This window comes from Notolepis coatsorum (genome assembly GCF_963971535.1).
Source record: "Notolepis coatsorum genome assembly, chromosome: 4".
Lineage (NCBI taxonomy): Eukaryota > Metazoa > Chordata > Actinopteri > Aulopiformes > Paralepididae > Notolepis > Notolepis coatsorum.
In genome coordinates, this window is record NC_140168.1 from 71,698,134 (window position 1) to 71,721,463 (window position 23,330).

General features: G+C 42.1%; 1 protein-coding gene across 1 annotated transcript in view; it reads right to left on the bottom strand.

The window, feature by feature from the left end:
- Nucleotides 1–22,699, bottom strand: part of slc25a32a (solute carrier family 25 member 32a) — a 91,951-nt gene extending 69,252 nt beyond the window's left edge. Inside the window, exon 1 of the mRNA XM_084313066.1 lies at nucleotides 22,272–22,699. Within this exon, the coding sequence (XP_084169192.1) occupies nucleotides 22,272–22,560 (289 nt within the window). The 5' untranslated portion in view covers nucleotides 22,561–22,699. The remainder of the gene's footprint in view (nucleotides 1–22,271) is intronic.
- Nucleotides 22,700–23,330: the final 631 nt, after the last annotated feature.

A 23,330-nucleotide genomic window follows, 5' to 3' on the forward strand; every position in this document is an offset into this window, starting at 1 on the left:
TGGGTCAAAGATGATCGCCACAGCTTGAACAAAAACACTCTGTCCTGGAACCCTTTGCCTGTCCCTAAATCCCCTCTCAGTCCTGCCCCCATGACAGATATGATGACGTGTCACATCATGTCAGATCTGACATGACGTACATTAAGATGATACGTAGATTTAACATTGGAGAGAGAGAGAACATGAGGAGAGATAAGCAAGATATGATATCCACACACGATATGATGTAAAACATTAAGAACATGAAGAGAGAGTGAGATATGTGTGTTTGTGTGTGTGTGTGTGTATGTGTGTGTGTGTCTGTGTGTGTGTGCGTCTGTGTACAGACGTGTGTGTATTGTATGTGTGTATTGTGACACAGGGAATGTGTGTGTGTGTCGGTGTGTATGTCTGTGCGACTGTGTGTGTCTGTGTGTGTGTGCTGTGTCTGTGTGTGTGCTGTGTATGTGTGTAAGAGAGAAAAGACACAAGATTAGAACACACGATATGATGTACTGAAATGTCCATCTGCTATCTTGAGGCTGATTTAAGAACATCAGCCAGACTGTCGCCCTAGTGTCTTTGAGCCCTGCTAGTTGACCTATATTAAACTAGTCAAGACTAACCCCTTTCCTACCTCCACCCTCGTATACACATTTTCCCCAACACCACCGATACGATCACCGATCGTCGTGAGCCATATCGGCCGATACCGATCCGATAGATTGTTTTTGATTAAAAAGAAATTAAAAATTATTTTATATAAATTTTTTTTTAATAAAATATATATATTATATAATTAGACTTGTACTTGTATTATCTGCGAGACATCGCCACCACGCAACAAGTCAAAATGCTCGCTATCTGCAAACAGCTCCACTGTCTGTGTACTCTAGTAGCCTCCAGCTCCAAAAAGGATTCTCCGGCGCTGCAGCTGGACCCTATTGGTAACGTTACGGTTCTTTGGTCATTTCACATTCAGCAAGCCCTCAGCTCCAATACGCATTGAATCAATGTTATAAGACATTGATATCAAGAGCTATCTGTAGCTACTGCTAGCCGGCTAGATGACGTTAAGACAGAACTTTAGTTCAATGGGACATTTAGTTTTGAACAGAGAACTAACGTCAGCTAACGCAAGCTAACGGAGGTATGAACATGGACTACTAGACTTTCTGGATCATTTGTTGATATCAGGAGCCATCAGTAGCTAGCCGGCTAAATACCGTTAGACAATGCCTACTAAACGTGAATAGTTGACTGGGTAATTTTGTTTAAACAGTAACGATAGCTAGATAGCTAACGTTAGCTCAGGTCGAATGCACTACAGACTCGAGCAGGGGAGCCTCCTCTCAGTCCTCAGTGTTTACAAACTCTACACGGGGGCGGGCGGGGCTAGGGAGGAGGAGCAGCGGCAGTTTGCAGGTCCTGTGTGTCTGAGACAGACAGCGAGTGAGACCTTCGCTTGATCGGTTTCCGCGATCGGCGAATATGACTCATTATCGGAATTCACAGATTGCATATTTATACTGAGTATCGGCCGATAACGATCGGTGGCCGATCGATCGGGGCATCCCTAAAACTAACCTCTGCAAGGTTTAAATAAAGCATGATACATCTTGAGTATTAAATACATAAAGTGTTACAAGATAAAAACTCGATCCCTGGAGTTTGAAACTAGAAATGATCCGTTTGGCTGACTCCTCTCCTGGAGTTCTAAGCTAGGCTAGCTGGGACAATCCACTTCCATTCATTTGTGCTAAGCTACAGTAGGCTTGCTGGGACAATACGCTTCCATTCATTTGTGCTAAGCTACAGTACAGTAGGCTTGCTAGGACAATCCACTTCCATTGCTAAGCTACAGTAGGCTTGCTGGGACAATCCGCTTCCATTCATTTGTGCTAAGCTACAGTACAGTAGGCTTGCTAGGACAATCCACTTCCATTGCTAAGCTACAGTTTTTTTTTTTTCATACAGTCAACATATTCGTAAATAATAGCGCTGCCCGAGGCTGGGCATGATAGTCAACATATAGCAAGAGAGAGAGCGAGAGAGAGCTCCCGTTCTACAGTCAATATACAGTGTACAGAGAGAGAGACACATTGGAAAGAAATTGAAATGCTATTTGGCCCTAAACAGAGAGTACACAGTGGCAGAATACCTGAGCACTGTGACTGAAGATCCTTGACTAGGTACAGACTCAGCGAGCACAGCCTAGCCATCGAGAAAGGCCGCCATAGGCAGACTGTGTGTGTTAAAAAGAGAGAGAGCATGTGTGTTAGAGAGAGAGCATGTATGAGAGAGATAAGCAAAGATGACCCCCTAAAGGATATTCAACTTTTAATGAAAGAACAAAACAGAAGGAAAAGATAACTTCACAAAGGCAACATGAATATACATAGATCCAAAAGGACAAAGATCAACACTTAAATCCAAAGAGAAGAGGGTCTATACCAGATAAAACAAAGCAGCAAGGAGCCAATGGCCGACAGCTAAAGGCTAGCCAGGTAGGCTACTGACACCAGGCCACACACAGCTTTGGCCAACGGCCCAACGCTACCCAAGCTACACAAACGACCAAGACAATGAATTCACACACAGCACATGTCGTATCTCCAAATGTTGTGAAGTAACATATGTTTTGCCTGGAAAAAAACATCGTTATTAACAAAACATTCGGGAGGGGAAGGAAGGAAGAGTGGGGTAATGTCATGATTTTCATTAATCTTACCTGCACCAAGGAACGCAGGGCGAAAGGCCGCAACACAGGTCTCCACGTTGACGAAAGGCCTCTCGCTGGTGGGACAAAAATAACCCCCTGCTATTCTCACGGCTAATGTCAATGGTCGTAGCACAAGCTAACAGCTAACTCAAGGCTAACTGATAGCATCAAACGAACGTTCCCAGCCGAGCGCAGCCGGCAGCTAACGTCGTAGCTAAACAGCTAACTGACTAACAGTTAGCTCAACCAGGCTATCGCTAACCATTAGCTAACGCAGAAGCAAGCTATGCGGCTACATACAGGTGCTGACAGGCCACACACCGTTAGCTACTAGTAGTACTACAACAGCTAGTCGGCCAGTTTAGCTCCAGAGAGAGAGAGAGATGTCCACGGCGGGAATAGAATAGAGTTAATAGAATAGGTTAAAAACTCACCAAACGTCCAAGAGGATGGAGACAACCGCGTGGAGTTGACGAAGTTCATCTGCCAAACGACCATCCTCTTCATCTTGGCTGTATGCGCTGTCTCTAGGTTAGCTAACGCTAGTTAGCCTTTAGCTAAGCTAGCTACTAGCCGACATCATCATGGCTATACCATGACAAGGCTCCGGCCATTTGTCCTGCTAGCGAGAGGCCTTTCGTCAACGTTCCTTGGTGACCGACCGACTGATAATGACCGACCTCTTTCTTCGTCTTGGCTGGCATAACTAAGCATAATAGTCAAAAGCTGCACGCGCGAAATAGTCGAACGCAGCTGACTCACGCCGGCATACTACACATGATGTAAGTAAAACCACTCCCTTCGTTGAAACCAATAGTATGTCTGCTGCAGAGCAGAACCCCAGAGGCTGAGCTCCAATAGTGAGTAATTGAGTATGTCTGCAGACCCAGGAACAAGTCAGACACATTCTACAAACGTGTCTAATGTGAAATATATAAGCATATAAGCAAAACTAGATTTTAGGTCTGTGATGAAAAAGGGCCTCGCGGGAAGGGGGGCCTCACAAAAAAAATAAATAAAGAAAAAAGAAAAAAAAAAAAAAAAATTGCGAGGCCCCCCTTCCCGCGAGGCCCTGTGCGACCGCACTGCTCGCACACCCTGCACACAAGCACAAAAGGCAATAATTAGCTCAAAACAGACAGATAAACAAACTGAAATAAGTCCAGAATATTATATAAAAGTTGAGTCAGTTTTCAAAATAAAAGAATGAAACGATCGTCACAGTCCTCGGTCCACGTCATCCCATTTTAGTATCACGATACACAGGGCTAGATCCACAGAATGGATTGCATGGTGCTAGTTGCACCATTACTTACAATTCATTATGAATTGAAAATGGGGGACCCTGATGTAAACAAGACAAAAGTCTCTCTGGTCTGCATCCCCTTAACACTTTCAATGCCGGAGCTCGGTGCGAGCTTTAGTGCTTCCTTGCCACCATCCACTTCAATGATAGAGCTCTCATATTTGCAAACGCATAAACTATGTCTTAAATTATGGCTATGTGTCTAATCTGGCCGTCGCTTATCAATGACTTGTTTGCAGTCAACATTGTCTAAACGGATTTTTTTTTTTTATGGGTTCATTTCCGTTTTATACCATTTTGAAAAACCCTAGTTTTTTTTAAGTTTCAGGAAAATATAAAGATTCTGTGATAAACGCCCTTTACTGGAATATTCTGGAATACAGAAACTGTGCATCTTGGGAAGAAGGAAGAAAAAACACGGCTTATTATATTGTAAGTAAGTAAGTAAGTAAGTAAGTAAGTAAGTATTTATAAAGCACCTTTCATACATGTCATGTAGCTCAAAGTGCTGTACACAAATATAGGCATATATAACGATAAAAGCAATAAAGTCACAGTGATCAGTTAAGATCAATGTTTAAAAAAAAAAATAATAATAATAAATAATAATAATAATAATAATAATAATAATAATAATAATAATAATAATAATAATAATAATAATAATAATAATAATAATAATAATAATAATAATAATAATAATAATAATAATAATAATAATAATAGTAACTTAAAAATGAAAATAACGTAAAAACAGTCATTTGCTTACCAGTTTGGGAGAACAGGTCCGCACAAACATGTCCGCTCAGTAGCAACCGGAAGTGCACTAAACCAATGCACTTGTATGGTAGGTAGCAATGTTTAGCTCTTATAACGCTAGTGTAGTTACGTTTTTATCAGTGGTCATAGTTGGGTCCATAGTGCTTTACCAAGTCCCATGGATCCATCAGTGGCCGTGTATTGTGTGCGTATGTACCCGTTCCCTCATGTGGTCAGTGGCCAGAGTTGGGTCCACAGGACTTATCCAAGCCCCATGGACCCATCAGTGGCCGCGTCTTGTGTGCGTATGTACCCGTTCCCTCATCTAAAGAGTTGGGTCCACAAGACTTTTCCAAGCCCTACGGATCCATCAGTGGTCGTGTATTGTGTGCGTATGTACCCGTTCCTTCATCTAAAAAGTTGGGTCCACAAGGCTTATCCTAGCCTCATGGATCCATCAGGTTTTTCCAAGCCATAACTATTTGTAAGCTAGACTGTATAGGTACGTTTTAAATTTTCCTTTAAAAATGTGTATGGAGCTGGCGTTTCTGATGTGTGTTGGTAGTGTGTTCCATAGTTTTGGGGCATAGTTGGCAAATGCCATACTTCCTATCCTCTTTTGGTTTCTGGGCGTGTCTAGTAAACCTGTAGTGGATGACCGTAGCGTTCTTGAGGGCAGATAACTAACTAGGGAATTTGCTATGTATTTTGGGCCTTGCTCATTAAGAGCTTTATATGTTAGGAAAAGGACCTTAAAAGCAATTCTATGAGTTATTGGAAGCCAGTGCAGAGTGGCCAGGACTGGAGTGATATGTTCTCTTCTCCTTGTATGAGTTAGTAATCGAGCTGCAGAGTTTTGGATAAGCTGAAGCTTCCCAATGGTTGCTTTGGGAAGACCAGTGAACAGTGCATTACAATAGTCAAGCAGACTTGATACAAAAGCATGAATAAGTTTCTCTGCATCCTTTTTATTTACGAAAGGTCTTACTTTCGCTATGTTTCTTAGGTGGAAGAATGACGTTTTCATGGCCTTATTTATATGAGACTTAAAGGTCAGGTCTGAGTCCAAGATGACACCTAGGCTTGTAACCTCAGTCTTTACATAGGATGACAGACTCCCCAGGTTTTCACACAGCACTTCCCTTTTCGCTTTTGGGCCGATCAATAGGATTTCGGTCTTGCTTTCGTTTAATTTTAGGAAGTTATTGTTCATCCACTTGTTTATTGCTAACAGACAATTTGTAATGGACTGTATGGCTGTAGTGTTATTTGGTTCTGCGGAGATATATAGTTGTGTATCATCAGCATAACTATGGAAGCATACATTGTGGTCTCGAATGATGTCCCCGAGGGGCAGCATATATAGTGAGAAGAGTAATGGACCAAGGCAGCTTCCTTGTGCAACTCCAAAGCTGCTGTCATGTTCCTCGGATACATTGTCTCCAAGCTTAACATAGAACCTTCTCCCCTTAATGTATGTTATGAGCCAATTTAGTACATGATCGGAAAAGCCAACCAGTCTTTCAAGACGACTGATCAAGATATTATGGTCAATCGTATCGAACGCTGCACTAAGGTCCAATAGGACAAGAATTGAGACTTTGCCAGCATCGGAGTTTAGCCTGAGGTCGCTAACTATTTTGGTAAGGGCAGTTTCAGTGCTGTGATTTGTTCTGAAACCCGATTGTAATTCCTCCATGATGTTATTATCTTTGAGAAAGGAGTTTATTTGTACTGAGACTATCTTTTCTAATATCTTGCTGATAAATGGAAGGTTCGATATTGGCCTATAGCTTTTTAGTTCGTTTACATCTAAGTTTGTTTTCTTTAGTAGTGGTTTTACTACAGCCGTTTTAAATGCATCTGGAAAAGTGCCTGTTTGAAGAGACATATTTATGATTTCAAGGACATGATTTGAGACACTATCGAACACCCGCTTGAGAAATGCTGTTGGTATAGGATCGAGGCAGGAGGTGGTTATTATTATATATTAGGGCTGTCAGTTTATCGCGTTAATTAGATTAATTAATTACACAGCAAATTATCGCGTTATGAAAATTAACTAAAAATTACAAATTATATTTTTTTTTATTTTTTTATAATTTTTTCTTTTATCTCATTCATTCCATAAGAACGTAGAATACACATTACAGACTTTTTTTTATATGGTCCATTTGCATGTTCTTGGTATCTGATTCTAGGGACATCTATGGATCTCAGGGAATGTATTCCCAGTGTCAGAAATACAGCATCTGTTACTAGGCTTGAGTAAATTGTAATAGAATATCAATATCAATAAAAAAAAATTTTTATCTTTGACTGTGAATAACACTATGCTCAAATTGACCAGACCTGAAAAATCTAAGCAAATTAATAGATGGAAGATGATTAAACAGAAGGTTTTGTTGATACAGTACTGAATTCTGCCATCCGGACACATGCAATTTGAAATATGATTATATAATATAGAATATCAGGCATAAAATGGTTATGCAATTAAAATGCAATTAATTAGATTAATTAATTACAAATCCTGTAATTAATTAGATACATTTTTGTAATCGCCTGACAGCACTAAATAAAACTAATATACATTATTTCAAATGGGGATTTTCAAATGTGTAAATCATGAAATTCAAGAAACGTTTAAATAAAAAACGTACGTTTTAATAATAAAATAAAGTTTTATTTTACAGGTGAACATGTAAAAAGCCTAATAACAGAACACCTCAACCAACTCGCTGAGCAGCTACGGACATATTTCCCACCTATGGATGGAATTAGACGTTACCGCTCCTGTCCCACAACCGTCACTACAACAGCAGGAACAGCTGATCGACCTGTCATCTGATGGAGCACTGCTGCTGCGGTTCAAACCAAAGCCACTTGTGGATTTTTGGACAGAGGCAATGACAGCATACTCAGACCTGGCAATGCCCTTCGCCACAACCTATGCAAGGCTGGATTATCTGCTCTCACAGCAGTGAAGACAAAATTAACCATCAATATTATTATTGCTACCAGGTTACTGCTGGTTTTAATATATTCATTTAAAATTAACACGGGTAGAACATGACTCCACATAGCATAGAAAACAACACAAAACTCTCTGAAGATCCATGAAACTGTTTTAGTTTTTTGGCCAATCTGTTTCTGAGCCTATGTGTTCTGAAGGTCCAGATTAACACATAAAGTCTGCGTTTATTATTTTGTATACCTTATATATTGTTTATATATATAAGATATATATTCTCCCGTCGTCTATTACCTAACAGTATTTATCATTCGCTTCTTTGTATATGTTCCATTCTTAACGCCGTAGGCGCGCGCATGCACCCGTAGACAGCGTGAGCGCATGCGCAGGGTTCTTAGGACATGTCTGGGCAGAGTGTGTGAGAGAGAAGAAACGTTTTTGGTGCAGCAGTAAACAGACGGCAAGCAACGTATCTTGATAGAGAGCTGTACAGCGAATTAGATACCACCATAATATTGTCGAGCCACTATTGGCAAAGTAGAGTGACTTGTTCGAGCGAAGTGAAGTAACGTTGAGACTTCTAGCTGAACCCAGCTGCGTTCTGGATTTAACTACCTATTGCGGACTACATGCGGGTTAGCTTTAGCATACAAGGGCTAACTAGCTAGCAACCATGCCAACGGGCGTTTGGAATATTAGCTATTAATCCTGCCATCGGGCGCTTGGAATACAGGAACCAGGTGTGTTCTGAAGGATCAGATTAAACCGAATATATATATTTATTTATATATATATATTTAATTGTATTTGTATATCCCCCGATATCCCTTGTATATTCCTTGTACAATATGCATTGAATATCCCTTCTAGTCTACTGAACATCCCATAATAGTCTCCATTCTACCATTGGACGAGACCTTGGTGCCAGGTCGCCATACCCCTCAGACCAGGTTCAATCGTACCGCTCAACATGTATGGACAAGTCCTAGTTCCGCGTAGGAATATGTCTACTGCACCACTAATGGTACTATTTGTTCATAGTGCGTATATATACTGCGCTATTAAAGTAGAGCTTTCTTTTAGTCCAGTTCCTTACCCTCCAACAGAGTGACAGACGCAAAAGCCTCCCCGCGAACCACGTGTGGGCAGTAAGGCCAATTCGCCCAGTATCGGCATTGAGACATCGTGTATATTAATATTTGAATAGTCATATTTGGCACTATATCGTCGAGTTGGACGTATTCTATTAAGCTAATAATAGTCTATTCATATGTAGTGCCTCGTGCGGTAAGAGTTCTATAGTAATCAGCACCCCCATCGTTTCGGGCATCAGCTGGACGCTTATCCAGGGTGGTTGACCCTAGGGGTGGACGGTATGGTCTAAAATTTATATCACGGTATAATTTGAAGCATAGACGGTAACGGTATATATCACGGTATCATCGTTTTTGATAAAAAAAAATTTTTATTTTATATACTTTTTTTTTTTTTTTTATAAAATATATATATTATATAATTAGACTTGTACTTGTATTATCTGCGAGACATCGCCACCACGCAACAAGCTCCACTGTCTGTGTGTACTCTAGTAGCCTCCAGCTACGGCCAGGATTCTCCAGAGCTGCAGCTGGACCTATACTCGAGTAGCCTCGAGCTACGGCCAGGATTCTCCGGCGCTGCAGCTGGGCCCTAGTAATGGTATAACTATAACGTTAAATCACATTCACAAGCCCTCAGCTCGAATACGCATCGAATCAGTGTTATAAGACATTGATATCAGGAGCTATCTGTAGCTACTGCTAGCCGGATATATAACGTTAATACAACGCCTCAGTGAATTATTTAGTTCAATGGGACATTTCGTTTTGAACGGTGAACTAATTTGCGCTAACGTGAGCTAACAGGTAGCATACACGTCTCTACTAGACTTTGTGGAGCGTTTGTTGATGTCAGGAGCTATCGGTAGCTGGCCGACTAGATACCGTTCGGTTAGACAATGCCTCATCATGTATTAAACTAAAAGTGAATAGTTGACTGGGTCATTTTGTAACGGTAGCTAAGCTAACGTTAGCTCAGGCCAGGGAGACGCCGCCGTCCTCCCGACAGCTCCTGTGTCCCGTCCCATGACTAGACTACTAGACGGTCTAGACCCGTGTTTACATGCGTGCGGTAGGGGCTGGCACGCCCACTGCGCGAAGCCTCCTAAATAACTTTTTCCAGTTCGCACATATCTAGTATTATCTATGACTAATTCTATCTATTTTTAGGGGCAAATGCGAGTGAAATAGTCCGCTGTGGTTACATGACGTCATTGCTATTTTAGAGCTGCCATACCGGTTACACGGTATAGTCAAAATCCATACCGTAGAGCAAATTCATACCGTTTATACCGTATACCGTTTATACCGTCCACCCCTAGTTGACCCCACGTGAAGCTGCACCCGAGGAGCTCCAGGCCAAAGAGCGAGTGGACCTGTATATTGGATTATTCTACCGACGACGGCTAGCCTTCCCCGGCTTGGATTATGCTTTGAGTACTTTGATTATTCTATGGATAAAGGCCAACACTGCGGTGTGTTGGAAATACCCCCCCCGGAGAGGACGACAGGTGAGAAGACGCTCTACACGACGAGGTCGCCTCACGTCTCTCCATCGTGGACCGGAGGACGCCGGCCACAGAGAGTCCAACTGCTTTCATCTGTGGATCGAGGATCGCTGGGCACCGGGTCGCACGACTGTGGGCTCTCCCAGGATACCCTCGGCCAGACGGGATACAGCCAGACTCTACCCCCCCCTCCAGCTGTCCTACAAGCAGTCGGAACCTTCCCCTAGTGTATCCAGCTATATAATCATTCAAGTATCATTGCTATTGTTCCCTAAATATTCCAGGTTGTATATTTGCTCCCTGCGCAATCAGAGATTGGACATTCGATATTGATCTACCTACGAATACTAATTTGCCATAAAGTGCATACTATTTCAAATCATAAATGTAATTAAGTGATCGTTGTACATACCTTTTGCTATGTATTATTATTAAACGCAGACTTTCGACTTGGTACATTTGTGTTGGATCCGTTTCATCAGGTGGGAGTGTTTATCATAATTATTTATACCTAGTACTGGGTGGCCAGAGTCTAAAGTACAAGAGGTAGTGGTAGTAAGTATCATATCTAACAATACAGTCAGGGAATTGTACCCCTCAGTTACAAGGTCCGTACGAGACCCTCCTCACCAGCGACGACAGGATTATCCCACGTTTGTCTGCAGCTCTCTGGAGTAGGAACTCCAGAGAATATCGTCTCCATCCGCCATCTTGCTTTCCCCGTGCTGTTCACTCCTTCTCACTCCATTCGGAGCATCAACGGTCGAGTACTAGTAGTTCAGGACTATCATTACCTTTGACATTGTTGCATTGACATTCTATTAGTAATAGGAGATCTGCGCTTTATAATATGTATGTTTGACGTTACTATTAAAGTGATTATTGAACTTGGTATCACTGTTCCCCTCTCAGTTAAATGAAGTGTCCGCCATTTTGTGTACCTTTAATGTCTGGCCAATTAATATCTTTGGTAGTGGTTTAATCTAACATTTAAATACAGTCAGGGTTGTGTAGCCCCTTAGCTACACTATGCATGCAAGTCTCATTTTGTTCTTTCGTGTGGTGAAGTATTTTATTTGTTGCAATTTGAGTAAAATTACTGGTGTTACCTACATTTTCATTAATAACTGCTGCTTATTATTATTCTCCCAATTTGTGTGAACGTGAGAGCTCATAGTCCTACTGCACTTTGGTATGTGTTCTTATTGGATTAAACCTGATGCCTTTAGTGCGCCTATGAATAGACTCAACTGTGTTTGTGTTGCCTTTTTTTATGTTGGGCATTGGGGGATGCGTCAGCTAGGTCAGGAGGTGGCGGGGGGTGCACGGCCAAACAAGTTTGGGAACCGCTGATCTAGTATACTCCTCATCTCATCACATGTATGCACTTCCCTCACTGTGCTACAGATGCCACCATGGAGAAGTTATAAAAACGTGCCCTACAGGCCAGGAACAGACTAGACTGTCACAGACTGAAACTAGCAAAAACACTGTACTTCTGGGTTGCTGGGTCACATCCACAGGCTTGGCGTTAATTAAGCTCTTCATAATCAGGCTAATGAGATTTCAGCTCCTAACCTTCTCAGCTGTGTTCCCTGTACATCACTCATGGATAACCTAGAGGTAGTGGCTGAGAGGAGGATCAGGAAAAAGCTAGAAGCCATCCTGGACCTGGAGAAGCCCTCTCACCCCCTCTACGAGGAGCTAGCCAGAATGAAGAGCATGTTCAGCCTGACTCATCCCCCCGCCCCCCGACACCACAAACCGCCTGGGCCAGTCCTTTATACCGGCAGCCATCAGGCTCTACAACAAAAGGGCTTGGGCGGCCGGATCTGCTGCCAGAACCATCAGTCACAACTCGGGACTTGAGAACTAGAGACTCGCATCACCGTACTGACTATCTTGTATTTTGCACTAGAAGCTAATATCACTGGACTCTCATCACTGGACTATTTGTGTTTGTACTTTTTTTTTTATATTGTATTGTATTTGTATCTATACTTAAGTGTACCTATAGTATAGGAATGTGAAGCTATGCATCCCCCACCCTGTATCCCCCCCCCATGCTGCTTTGACACCCGAATGCCCCAAAGGGGATCAATAAAGGATCATCTTATCTTATTTTCCAGGAAATGTGCTTGTGTGTACATGAAACATTATTCAGGGAAGGACTGTACACACTCTGCACTAAGGCCTGTCTCCATACAGGACATGCCAGGCAGGGTATCTCAGGCTAGCTTGTAGGGCTGTACCGACTAGTTCGAAGCTTCGTTCATAATGTCGACATTCGAATTATAAATCAACATTCTGTGTGGGGGTTTTCTTCACAGTTGCAGATAAAGATTAGGCTACACTAATATTATACTATTATAGTATATGACTCGTCATAAACATTTAAATAAAACATTTATCATAAATGATGTAGCCTGTCTGCATCCGCTTGGCACTCGTCGCTCCATCAAGACGTCACCATCACTTTCGTACCAACCATACCCTTATTGGATTATTTATGTTGACGAAACTGATGAGTTATATTCATTAAAGAAAGTTGATTTAATTTTTTTTAGACTCATTTAATCAGATTAATCACTTTATTCAAATTGAGGATTTATTTTGAGGATATTTATTAAAAAATAAATAATAATCATTTGATTACGTCATAAAATATGACGACAGACATTCGAAGCTTCGTTCGAATACTTCAATAGAAGCTTTGAATGTTAAAAATTGCATTCGGTACAGCCTTACTAGCTTGGATACCCACTGCAGACTATCCGTGTTGAAATGTGATTTTACTCTCCAGGAACACGCACAGGCATGTTGGGAGGTGGGGCTCAAGCAACCAAAGCACTTTGAACATCTAGAAAAGAGATATAAAATGCAATGATTCGTTCTCTCCTTCATTCACCTGGAATGTATAACATATCCTGACACAGTTTCAGTGGAGAAGATGGCAAATAAAATCTATGCAACATTTTTAAAACAACAACAGCCACGATGGCCATCAAGTTGTACACTTTTGGATGTAAATACTGACCCGTTACTAGGAACCAGTATCTGGACACAGCACATCAATGACCCAAATTAAAAATCCAATCGGGACCTTGTGAATCGGAATCAAATTGATTTGGTAAATCAGTGGAGAGAACCAGCCCTAGTAACAAATGACTCAACTTCAGTAATAATATTTCAGTTAGTTATCCAAAAAATAAAACGCTCTCTCTCTCTACCTGCTATCCTACAACAGCACAACAACAACATCTAACTCAGCACAGCTCTGTCATTACGGCAATCTGTTCCTCTGGTTTGAATGGCCCTTGAGGTGTTGCTACCCTGATGCGATCATTCACACAGAAACGCACAGGAGAAGTAGTCTATGTTGTACCAAATTCTGAAAAAAGGAAAGGAAGGAATTCTGGGGTCGTAATGGAACGTAACAAGTAACGTAAAAAATTACAGCTCCCAGAAAGTAAAATGTATTTTGAAATGAGTAACAAGGAATATATTATTTTATTTATTTTTAGTAATGCACCCAACACTGATACATAGTAGTAAAGACAGTTAGAAGGTTATTTTATCTTTTACTAAGTTCTGTTCTGGAACTGTTCCTCCATAAAGGCAGGTAGCCTAGTTAGTGTTACATCTAGTAATTTGCCCTTGACCTAGAAACACTTACGGGACCAGGTCGGTTTAATCTGACACGGTCATATAGTAGGGTCTGTAGCAGAGCAGACTCCAGGCCTGGGTCGCCCTCATAAGAGTCCAAACACAGCAGTTGGCTGAGGGATAATCCCCCTTGGACAACAGAAGATATTCAGACATACCTGCTCTGTGCCTGGCCTGTCAAGCTACTAGGAGTGTAAAGGTACACATATCCGTACCGAACCATTTCAGTACTGGACCTAAGGTTCAGTACGGCTGTGTACCGAACGAATACAACAGTACGTTAACCACTAACGAACGCACATGCAGAACTTTTTTTTTGCATGGAGAATTGAATTCAAAACTCGATTATTAATTTCTAAAATATACATTGACAGCCATACAAGTACAATTAGTTACTGCACACTACATCACCCCTGAGTAGAACCACTGTACCTAGGCCTGCCACGATAACAAATTTTGCTGGGCGATTAATTGCCCCCGAAAATATTGCGATAAGCGATATTATTGCGACCGGTTAGAGAATTTTTTTTTTCGAAATTTATTTCCCAAAACTTTTATTTTGAAGCCCACCGCTCCGTCTTTTCCGGTGTTTAGACTTTTATTTTGAAGCCCACCGACCGGACCGGAAGTATTGTTGTTATTATCCTAGCTTGCTGATGCTGCTGGTGGACTGGGGCCAGCTAACGTTAGCTTGCTGATGCTACTACTACTTCGACATGCTGCTAGTGGACTGGGGCCAGCTAACGTTAGCTTGCTGATGCTACTACTACTTCGACATGCTGCTAGTGGACTGGAGCCAGCTAACGTTAGCTTGCTGATGCTGCTGGTAGATCGACATGCTGCTAGTGGACTGGGGCCAGCTAACGTTAGCTTGCTGATGCTACTAGTAGATCGACATGAGCTAATGATAAAACAAATGTTGAGATTGTTGGTGAACAACTAACTTTAAGTTAGTTTTAACGTTAGCTACTAACGTTAAAACGCTAACGTTACACTACAAATAACGCTACTTGGTTAAAAGGAGCAACACTATTGAGAAATGTAGTTAAGCTATGTGGTGTTGCCCCACGGAGCCCCTGTGCTGTGCTCTCTGCTCTGTAGTAAAGCCAGCGGCCCGCCTCCCAACACGGACAGTGACTGACAAGGGGCACTGGTTCCGCCTCATTAAAACAAACGCGCAAATAGCAATTAATCGCGCCCGTCAAAATCATTGCATTAATTTTAATTATCGCGGCAATTAATCGATTTATTGCTTATCGCGGCAGGCCTAACTGTACCGAACCGTGACTTCAAAACCGAGGTACGTACTGCACCGTGGTTGTGTACCGTTACACCCCTACAAGCTACCCCTTCTTCATGTCCCTGAATACTACAACAGACATTGAATGACACGAGGGATGTGGTAGGGCCGGGCGATTCATCCAGCTTCCCCATAATCATGAAAACAAGATAAAGCGATTATTGTGCCTAGGCCTGCCGCGATAAGCAATAAATCGATTAATTGCTGCGATAATTAAAATGAATGCAATGATTTTGACGGGCGCGATTAATTGCTATTTGCGCGTTTGTTTTAATGAGGCGGAACCAGTGGCCCTTGTCAGTCACTGTCCGTGTTGGGAGGCGGGCCGCTGACGTTACTAGAGTACAGCACGGGAGCTCCGTGGGGCAACGCCACATAGACATTTCTCAATAGTGTTGCTCCTTTTAACCAAGTAGCATTATTTGTAGTGTAACGTTAGCTATTTTTAGACCCAAGTAGTTACTCGCTACTGCCCGGAGAAACTGGACTGCTAAATAAAGATGAAAGATAGAGCTTTGATTCTCATTCCATGCTAACAACATTAGCTAAATAGCTAACAAACGAAATACAACGTATAGCATAGCTACAAGTACAACACAGAATAACGTTAATACAATTACATGCATCATTGTTTACAATGAACGGGTGGGGCTAGTCAAAGGACTGGACACGGGGACAAGTTAAACATGAATTAATTTATTATAACACTCCGGTAGTTTCGAGTCGTGCTGCAGTGCTTACGCACCACAGCTATTCTATTATATAATGCTTTGACGCTTCCTCCTCATCGTTGATTGCCTGTAGTAGCTGCATCTAACGTTAGTAGCTAACGTTAAAACTAACCTAAAGTTAGTTGTTCACCAAAAATTTGTTTTATCATTAGCTCAAAAACAAAACCGGACGAGACAAGTTGTCGGCTCATAGTTTCTGCTTAGGATAATCACAACAATACTTCCGGTCCGGTCGGTGGGCTTCAAAATAAAAGTCTAAAACACCGGAAAAGACGGAGCGGTGGGCTTCAAAATAAAAGTTTTGGGAAATAAATTTCTCAAAAAAAATTCTCTAACCGGTCGCAATAATATCGCTTATCGCGATATTTTCGGGGGCAATTAATCGCCCAGCAAAATGTGTTATCGTGGCAGGCCTAATTGTGCCGCATGCCATGTTGGCCCCCCACGCCAGAACCGGCGATCTCACATGCCTTTCACACCAGCCGTGTGAATTTTTTATTTTTTAATGCGTCTATTCATTCCGCTTAAACCAATGGGGTTTTTTCACAGTTGCAGATAAAGATTAGGCTACACTAAGGCCCCGTTTCGACGGAAACGCTAGCAGGTGAATCCGCAAAAATATTTTTTCGGATGTGCCTTTCGTTTATACGGAAACAGCGTTTTTACGGGGTGAAACCGTAAAAAAGTGAGACCACCTTCCAGGGTGGAATTCCTAGAAACGATAAACCTTTGCGCTATCATCTAAAGTGTCAAACCGCATAAAACGATGACGAAAGGGTTGTCAAGGCTCTCGTCGCGCGTACTGCTTACATCACAGGCATGCGCCAGTAGCCTAGAAGCGTAAACAAAGCATGTCTGATTCTATCCATGGCGATCACCTGAAGGCTACATTGGCAGTACTTTTAAATACACAAGAATCTGTCCCGCGGCTATCACATCTATTAGTACTGGACCCACTGTCTGTGAGTGACTCTGCTTTGGTCCAATCACATTCCCCACCCACAGTCTGCGAATCAGAGGCAGAGTAGGGCGGGTCTTCACAGCACGTCATGTGACATATGCGCCAATCGTGTGACAGTGGGGCTCTGTCGTCTCGAGTCGTTACAGCGTCGTCTGCACGCAGAATTCCATCCCAAAACGCAAAATTAAAAGTGAGACCGTAAGACGACTTTTGCGGTTTCTGTTCAGACTCTCTCCGTCTAAACGTAGCCTAATATTATAGTATTACAAAAAACTGCCAAGTTATATTAATTAAAGAAAGTTGATTTAATAAAAAAAATACTAATTTAATCAGATTAATCACTTTATTCAAATTGAGGATTTAGTTAGAGGATATTTATTAAAAAAAAGATTATAAAAAAAAGATTTATTTTGAAAATAAAAACGAAGGTTCGTTGTGAAAGGCCTACATTGAACCAATAGACCCGTTCGCTGTATACGTCAGACTCCGTGTGCGCGCACATCCCCGGTGCAGAAAGAAATGTAACCCTGGTCAGAACTCAGAACGGGGCAGACTACAATATATTTGCATTTGTTAGCCATGCTAGAGATCTAAACAATCAATCCATGCCAAAGCTAGATATGTAAAAGGTGAAAGACTCACACCCACGCTGATTTGGATGACATCCAGCCGTTTTCATTTGAAACAACTTTTAGTCAGGGGAGTGCCATGGTTTCGCCATAGAGCCCCGTCGTATTCTTTTAGCGCAGCAGCTCGCACAGGTCCGAGGCGAGGCACCTTAGTCACGTTGACTCAGTTGGTATTGCTGATTGGCTCCAACACTTTGAATGACTTATTCCCTCTTATCCCATCTTTGTCGTTGATTAAATCAAGTAAACAGTTAGTTGATAAGTCAACAAAGAACTCCTTCATTTGAGGACAGTCCTACATGAGACATTTCTGTGTTCAAGATAATTTCTTCTAATAACAAGGAAACATATCACCCCCTTCAGGACCCCCCCCCCCCTAGTTCAAATATAACCCCCATGTGCCTAAAGGTTAATTAGGTTGGAAATCTGAGTCCCTGTCAGAATGTTTATGCCTATTCTGTGCCAGATCATGTTGATGGAGACCACAGAGGGAAAGTAGGTCAACTAACCTGTCTCTGACTCAGCATGACACACAACAACAACGCCATGCACCCTCACTGCATGCATGCACGCTCACTCCACAGCACGCACACAGAGACTGGGAGTATTTCCCCATTACATGTATTTTAAATACATATTCATTTACGTATTTGTATTTTGCAGACATCACAAACGCATAGTGTAATTTGAAACAGGATACTTCATGGGAACAGCGTTTTTGTATTTAGAAAATCCCTAAATGCTTTGATTGATTGAAAACTTTATTAACAGATTGCAGAATGGGTACAATACAGTACAGCTCAATACACACAATTGTTAAGGGGATGCAGACCAGAGAAAGACTTTCGTCTTGTTTACATCAGGGTCCCCCATTTTCAATTCATCAGGACATATATGACATACAGATAGACAGTACTGCTACATCTATACATTTATGACATACCAGATTTGCAAATACAGTACTGTTTGTGATACAAAAAGAGTCTAGAAAAGAGTATATACATTTGACGTAAAAACTGTACATTGGGGGAGGTTGGGTAGGTGGGGTGGGTGGGGGGGGGGCTGTACATTGGAGGTGGTTCGGTGGGTGGGGTGGGGGTTGGGTAGGAGGGGTGGGTGGGGAACACTGTAGAACTGTACAAGCAAAACTGTACATTTGAATATTGACAAAACCATACTTGGTCATTTACTGTACATTGGAGGGGTTTGGGTTAGGACATTTACATGGGCCAGTTTCGAATTGCAGTCTCCCGTAGGTGTTCTTTGAGAGTGTTTTTGAAAGTGGGTAGTGATTCAACACACACACACCATTAATCAGGAGGACAAGAAACTCTGCATACATTTGTTTCACAATGAAAAGTGCTTTAGAAATCAAATGAATTATTATTATTGTAAATAACCCCATGAAAGGTTTATTATTTGTATGGGTAATTATCTGCTTCATATTTGTGATGTTACTGGTTTCAGTGTGTGCCTAAAGTGATCAATGTGTTGGGCCGTTTATAGAGATCCATGCCAATTAATGTTTATGTATATCCGGGACTTTTTTTTATAAGAATTGAGAGGTATTTGTATATATGACCTTTATTTTGAAAACTGTTGCAACGCAACCTTATTTACATTTGCGCTTTTGACAGTGAAATGTTCAGTCCAACTTAGCTCGAAGGAAAGACTAATAAAAAAGGTTTAATTGACCCGTATGAGGCTCTTACGGTAGGACTTTGATTGTTTATAGAAGTGGAATGTAATACTATGCAAAACGAGAAATAAACAGTGATTTTACGAGCAGTAAAGTTGCAAGCCACTTTCATTTCATATACGGGGAAACGACAATTATTAGTATTATCTTATTTGCATATTGTCTCATTATTAGATAGATAGATAGGTTGATACTTTATTGATCCGCGGTGTCAATTTAAGTAGACAGTATTTCACGTCCTAATAGTGGGGTACTCACGTAATGCATGGCTGATCCTGAACGTTAGAAGTTTCCGTGTCCCCGTCAATCAATCATCACATCATCACGTCAATCATCATCATCTTATCCTCTCTCCACATCGGACGTGGTTGTCATAAAATGGACTGATATCCATTATCCACTCCGTTGTTCTTGCGGAGCAAGAGCCATATTATTATTTAAAGGAAGCGGCCACATTCAGTTTCGTTTCGCTAGGAATTATGGGATTTGGTGTTGGATGTATAGACTACGCAGACAGGGACATGGTCTTTAATCGCACGATAGACTACAAGTACCAAGTATATAGCGTGACCCAGATTCACTCCACGAAAATCTTTTTTTCACTCAGGCTATCGCAGTAAGTTCATTCATTGCCGACAGATTCTTTCATAGCACCACGACATTGTGTCGCACTGTACAGCCTTGGTTGTAGGCTAATGTTTAAAAAAAAATATCCAATTTGTATGGATTAATTTAGGAGTGAAATGCGAATGAAGGGTTGAAATCTCTACTCGCAACGTTGCTACCAGATATAATATTTCAATCGCAACGGCCAAATTAAGGGGCAATTTGCGACGAGATCATCGCAGTGTACAGCCCAGCTTTGGGTAGGGCGTTCCACATTGATGTGGCATAATTGCTAAACGTGTTTAGTCCCTTGTTTGAGCCGAATCTGGGTTTAACATGATTTGTGGAGCTCCCTCTGGTGTTGTGATCGTGGTATTCACTGACCTTTGGGAAGTATTTTGACATGTACATGGGTACCTTGGTCGTGTAGTGTATCTTGTAGACCAGGCCCATTGCCAGTTGCTGTACTCTGTCGTCTACTCTAAGCCATCCTAGGTTGTCAAAGTGGGCAGGGGTGAGGTGGGTTCTAGGAATAAGGTCCAGCAGTAGTCTGACCAGTTTGTTTTGAGATGTTTGTAATTTAGTTTTTAGCGCCTTTGAGGTGCTTTGGTACCATGAGGTGCAAGCATAGTCGTAGTACCCTTGTATGAGTGCTCCTGCCAGAGTCTTCAGGGTATTCTTGTTTACCAGAGAGGAGATCCGGTACAAGAATCGAGTTCGTTTGTTGACTTTTTTTTATTACATTGGATGCCATTTTGTCACAGGAAAGATTAGCCTCTAGGATGGAGCCCAGGTAGGTAATTTCATCTTTCCTTGAGACAATATTGTCACCCAGTGTAACTGAGAAGCCGTCGGTCTTGCTGAGTTTGATATTTGAACCGAAGAGAATGGACTCTGTTTTGCCCATGTGTAATGATAGTTTGTTATCAGCGAGCCATATGCAGATTTTGCCTAGTTCCGAGCTGAGGGTTTTTTCAACCTGTAACTTGTTCTTGTCAGAGACCAGCAGGGCTGAGTCGTCTGCGAACAAGAACAAGTTGCAGTCACAAGCTGACGACATGTAATTTGCATAAATTAGGAACAGTAGCGGTCCTAGTATGCTTCCTTGTGGAACACCACAGCTCACTGTGAGGGGGGGGATAGGGTACCGTTTACCTCCACCATCTGTTCTCTCCCCTACAGGTAGGATTTCATCCAGCTCACTGATAGACTATCAAAACCCATTGCTTTTAGCTTGTCAATCAGAATGGTGTGATTGACAGTGTTGAAGGCTTTTTGTAGGTCCAGCATGACCAATGCTGCAGTATTTGCCCGCGTCCACCTCTTGTTTGATGTGGTCGTTCAAATAGAGAAGGCATGTGTCAGTGGAGTGGGATGTTCTGAAGCCAGATTGGAATTCGTAGATTAGATTTTTTCCGCTAGGTAGGTACTTTTCAACCTGTTCGTAGACAATTTTTCCATGACTTTCGAGATGGAGGTAAGAATAGAAACAGGGCGGTAGTTGCCTGGGTCTAATTTACTGCCCTTTTTGTGCAGAGGGGTCACTCTCACAATTTTAAAGTCCTTGGGGACGTGTCCCTGTTTTATGGAGAGGTTTATTATGTGTGTGATGACTGGGGTGATGGCGGCTGCTGAGTCTCTGAGGAATTTGGAGGGGATGTTGTCATGGCCAGTGGCCTTGTTAGGTTGGAGGGCGCTCAGTTTTTTGAGTACCTCATCTGTTGTTACCATTTCCAGTTTCCAGCTTCCTGTTAAAGACTGATGAGATAAATAAATAAATAAAAAAATAGGGCTTGACATTTGTAAAGCCAGTGGGACGAATTACTGCCGTCATATAGACTAATGAGAATCAATACTGCTGTTCATTTAGAAAACAAGCAACTGGTCACATTGTTATGAGTATCATATTATGATAAGGCCTCAGACCAGTGGAATAATTGGTGCAAAACAATTAGTAGATTTGTCAAACAAACAAAGATGTAGTAAAGCCTATTTTCAGTATATTTTAAACTACAAAATACATGCATTTTTACTTGAATCCATTCCATCCCACCAGTATTTTGTAGGCTATATTTACACATTTGTTGAAGGAGTATTTCTAATCTGTAACAAGACGCGTCTCTGGCCTCGCACACACACGCATGTCCGCACCAACCCCACACACACATAAACAAGGAGGGTGATTGATTGATTGATTGATTGATTGATGCGCGCACACGCGGCCGCAGATAATAACCCGAAATGAACGATTAATGCCGGATACTCACAAAACACAGGCATAAAGAAAGACAAAATAGAAGAAAAAAAACGGATTGACTTATAAAAACATCTTACCTGCAAACCGTATCTTGACCAGGTCCAAGGGGTGCAGCACCAGGGTGGAGAGGACTCCTCCACTCAGTCCAGCCGCCAGGTTCTCATACCTGATGTGGCTCAGCAGACATCTGAGGTTCTTCCCGAGGGTCGAGGCAGCTAGTGGACCGGACCCGGGGAGCTGGTGGTGGTCGACGGTGGCGCCCTGCCGTTGTCTGGACATGGTGATGGTCATGTTGTTTACCAGCTGGTCCTCCTGCGGGGCCGGGGGGTCTTTCTGCGGGGGTTGTTGTTGCAGATTGTTTAGCATGCCATGCAGACCGGAGCGGTGCGAAGAAGCGCGTCACTAACTCCACATCTTGCTGCAGCCTCTGTCCTCAGGCCCGCATATCAAATACTGCCCTATGAAGATCAGATATGCGTTGACCGCCAGACGTACACGCAGCCCTTTAAACATGACCTCCATGCGATGTATGGAGCTCTGCAGTGTCTCTGAGAACATAAGAGGACAAGATCGGGGCGGGGCGGGGAGGACTGCGTGTGAGCAGCACCACGCATGTGCTAAAACAAGCACAACGAGCGCAGCGCAGATTTGTAGAACACAAGGATATACTACACCGTATCACAACAGGCTCGGGCTTCAATCGTTTTACTGTGTAGATCGCATGTCCGCCCAGGTCAGCGTCCTATTAATAGGGTAAACAATCCCGTCATGCCCCTTGGCAACATAAGCGCTTTAATTAAAACACACACCCACCCCTTCCCCAAAAGTATTGGGTACAAAATGTTTCCATTTCCCCACTATGGTGGTACTATGGAGGAAATATAACAAACTAGAATAGGAAATAGAACAGCTGCAGCCTCTATGTGGATGTTAGTAGAACAAAACTACAACTTTGATTTGTCAAATGTATGTTTATGTTTATTTAGGATCCATTAGTCGCTGCCTTAACTATTCTTCCTGGGGTTCACACAATATACTAAATAAAATATAACGATCACAGGATGCACATTCACACAGTTACAATTATCAATAAAACAATTTAAATTTCATTAAAAAATAAGTAAATACTGTATATA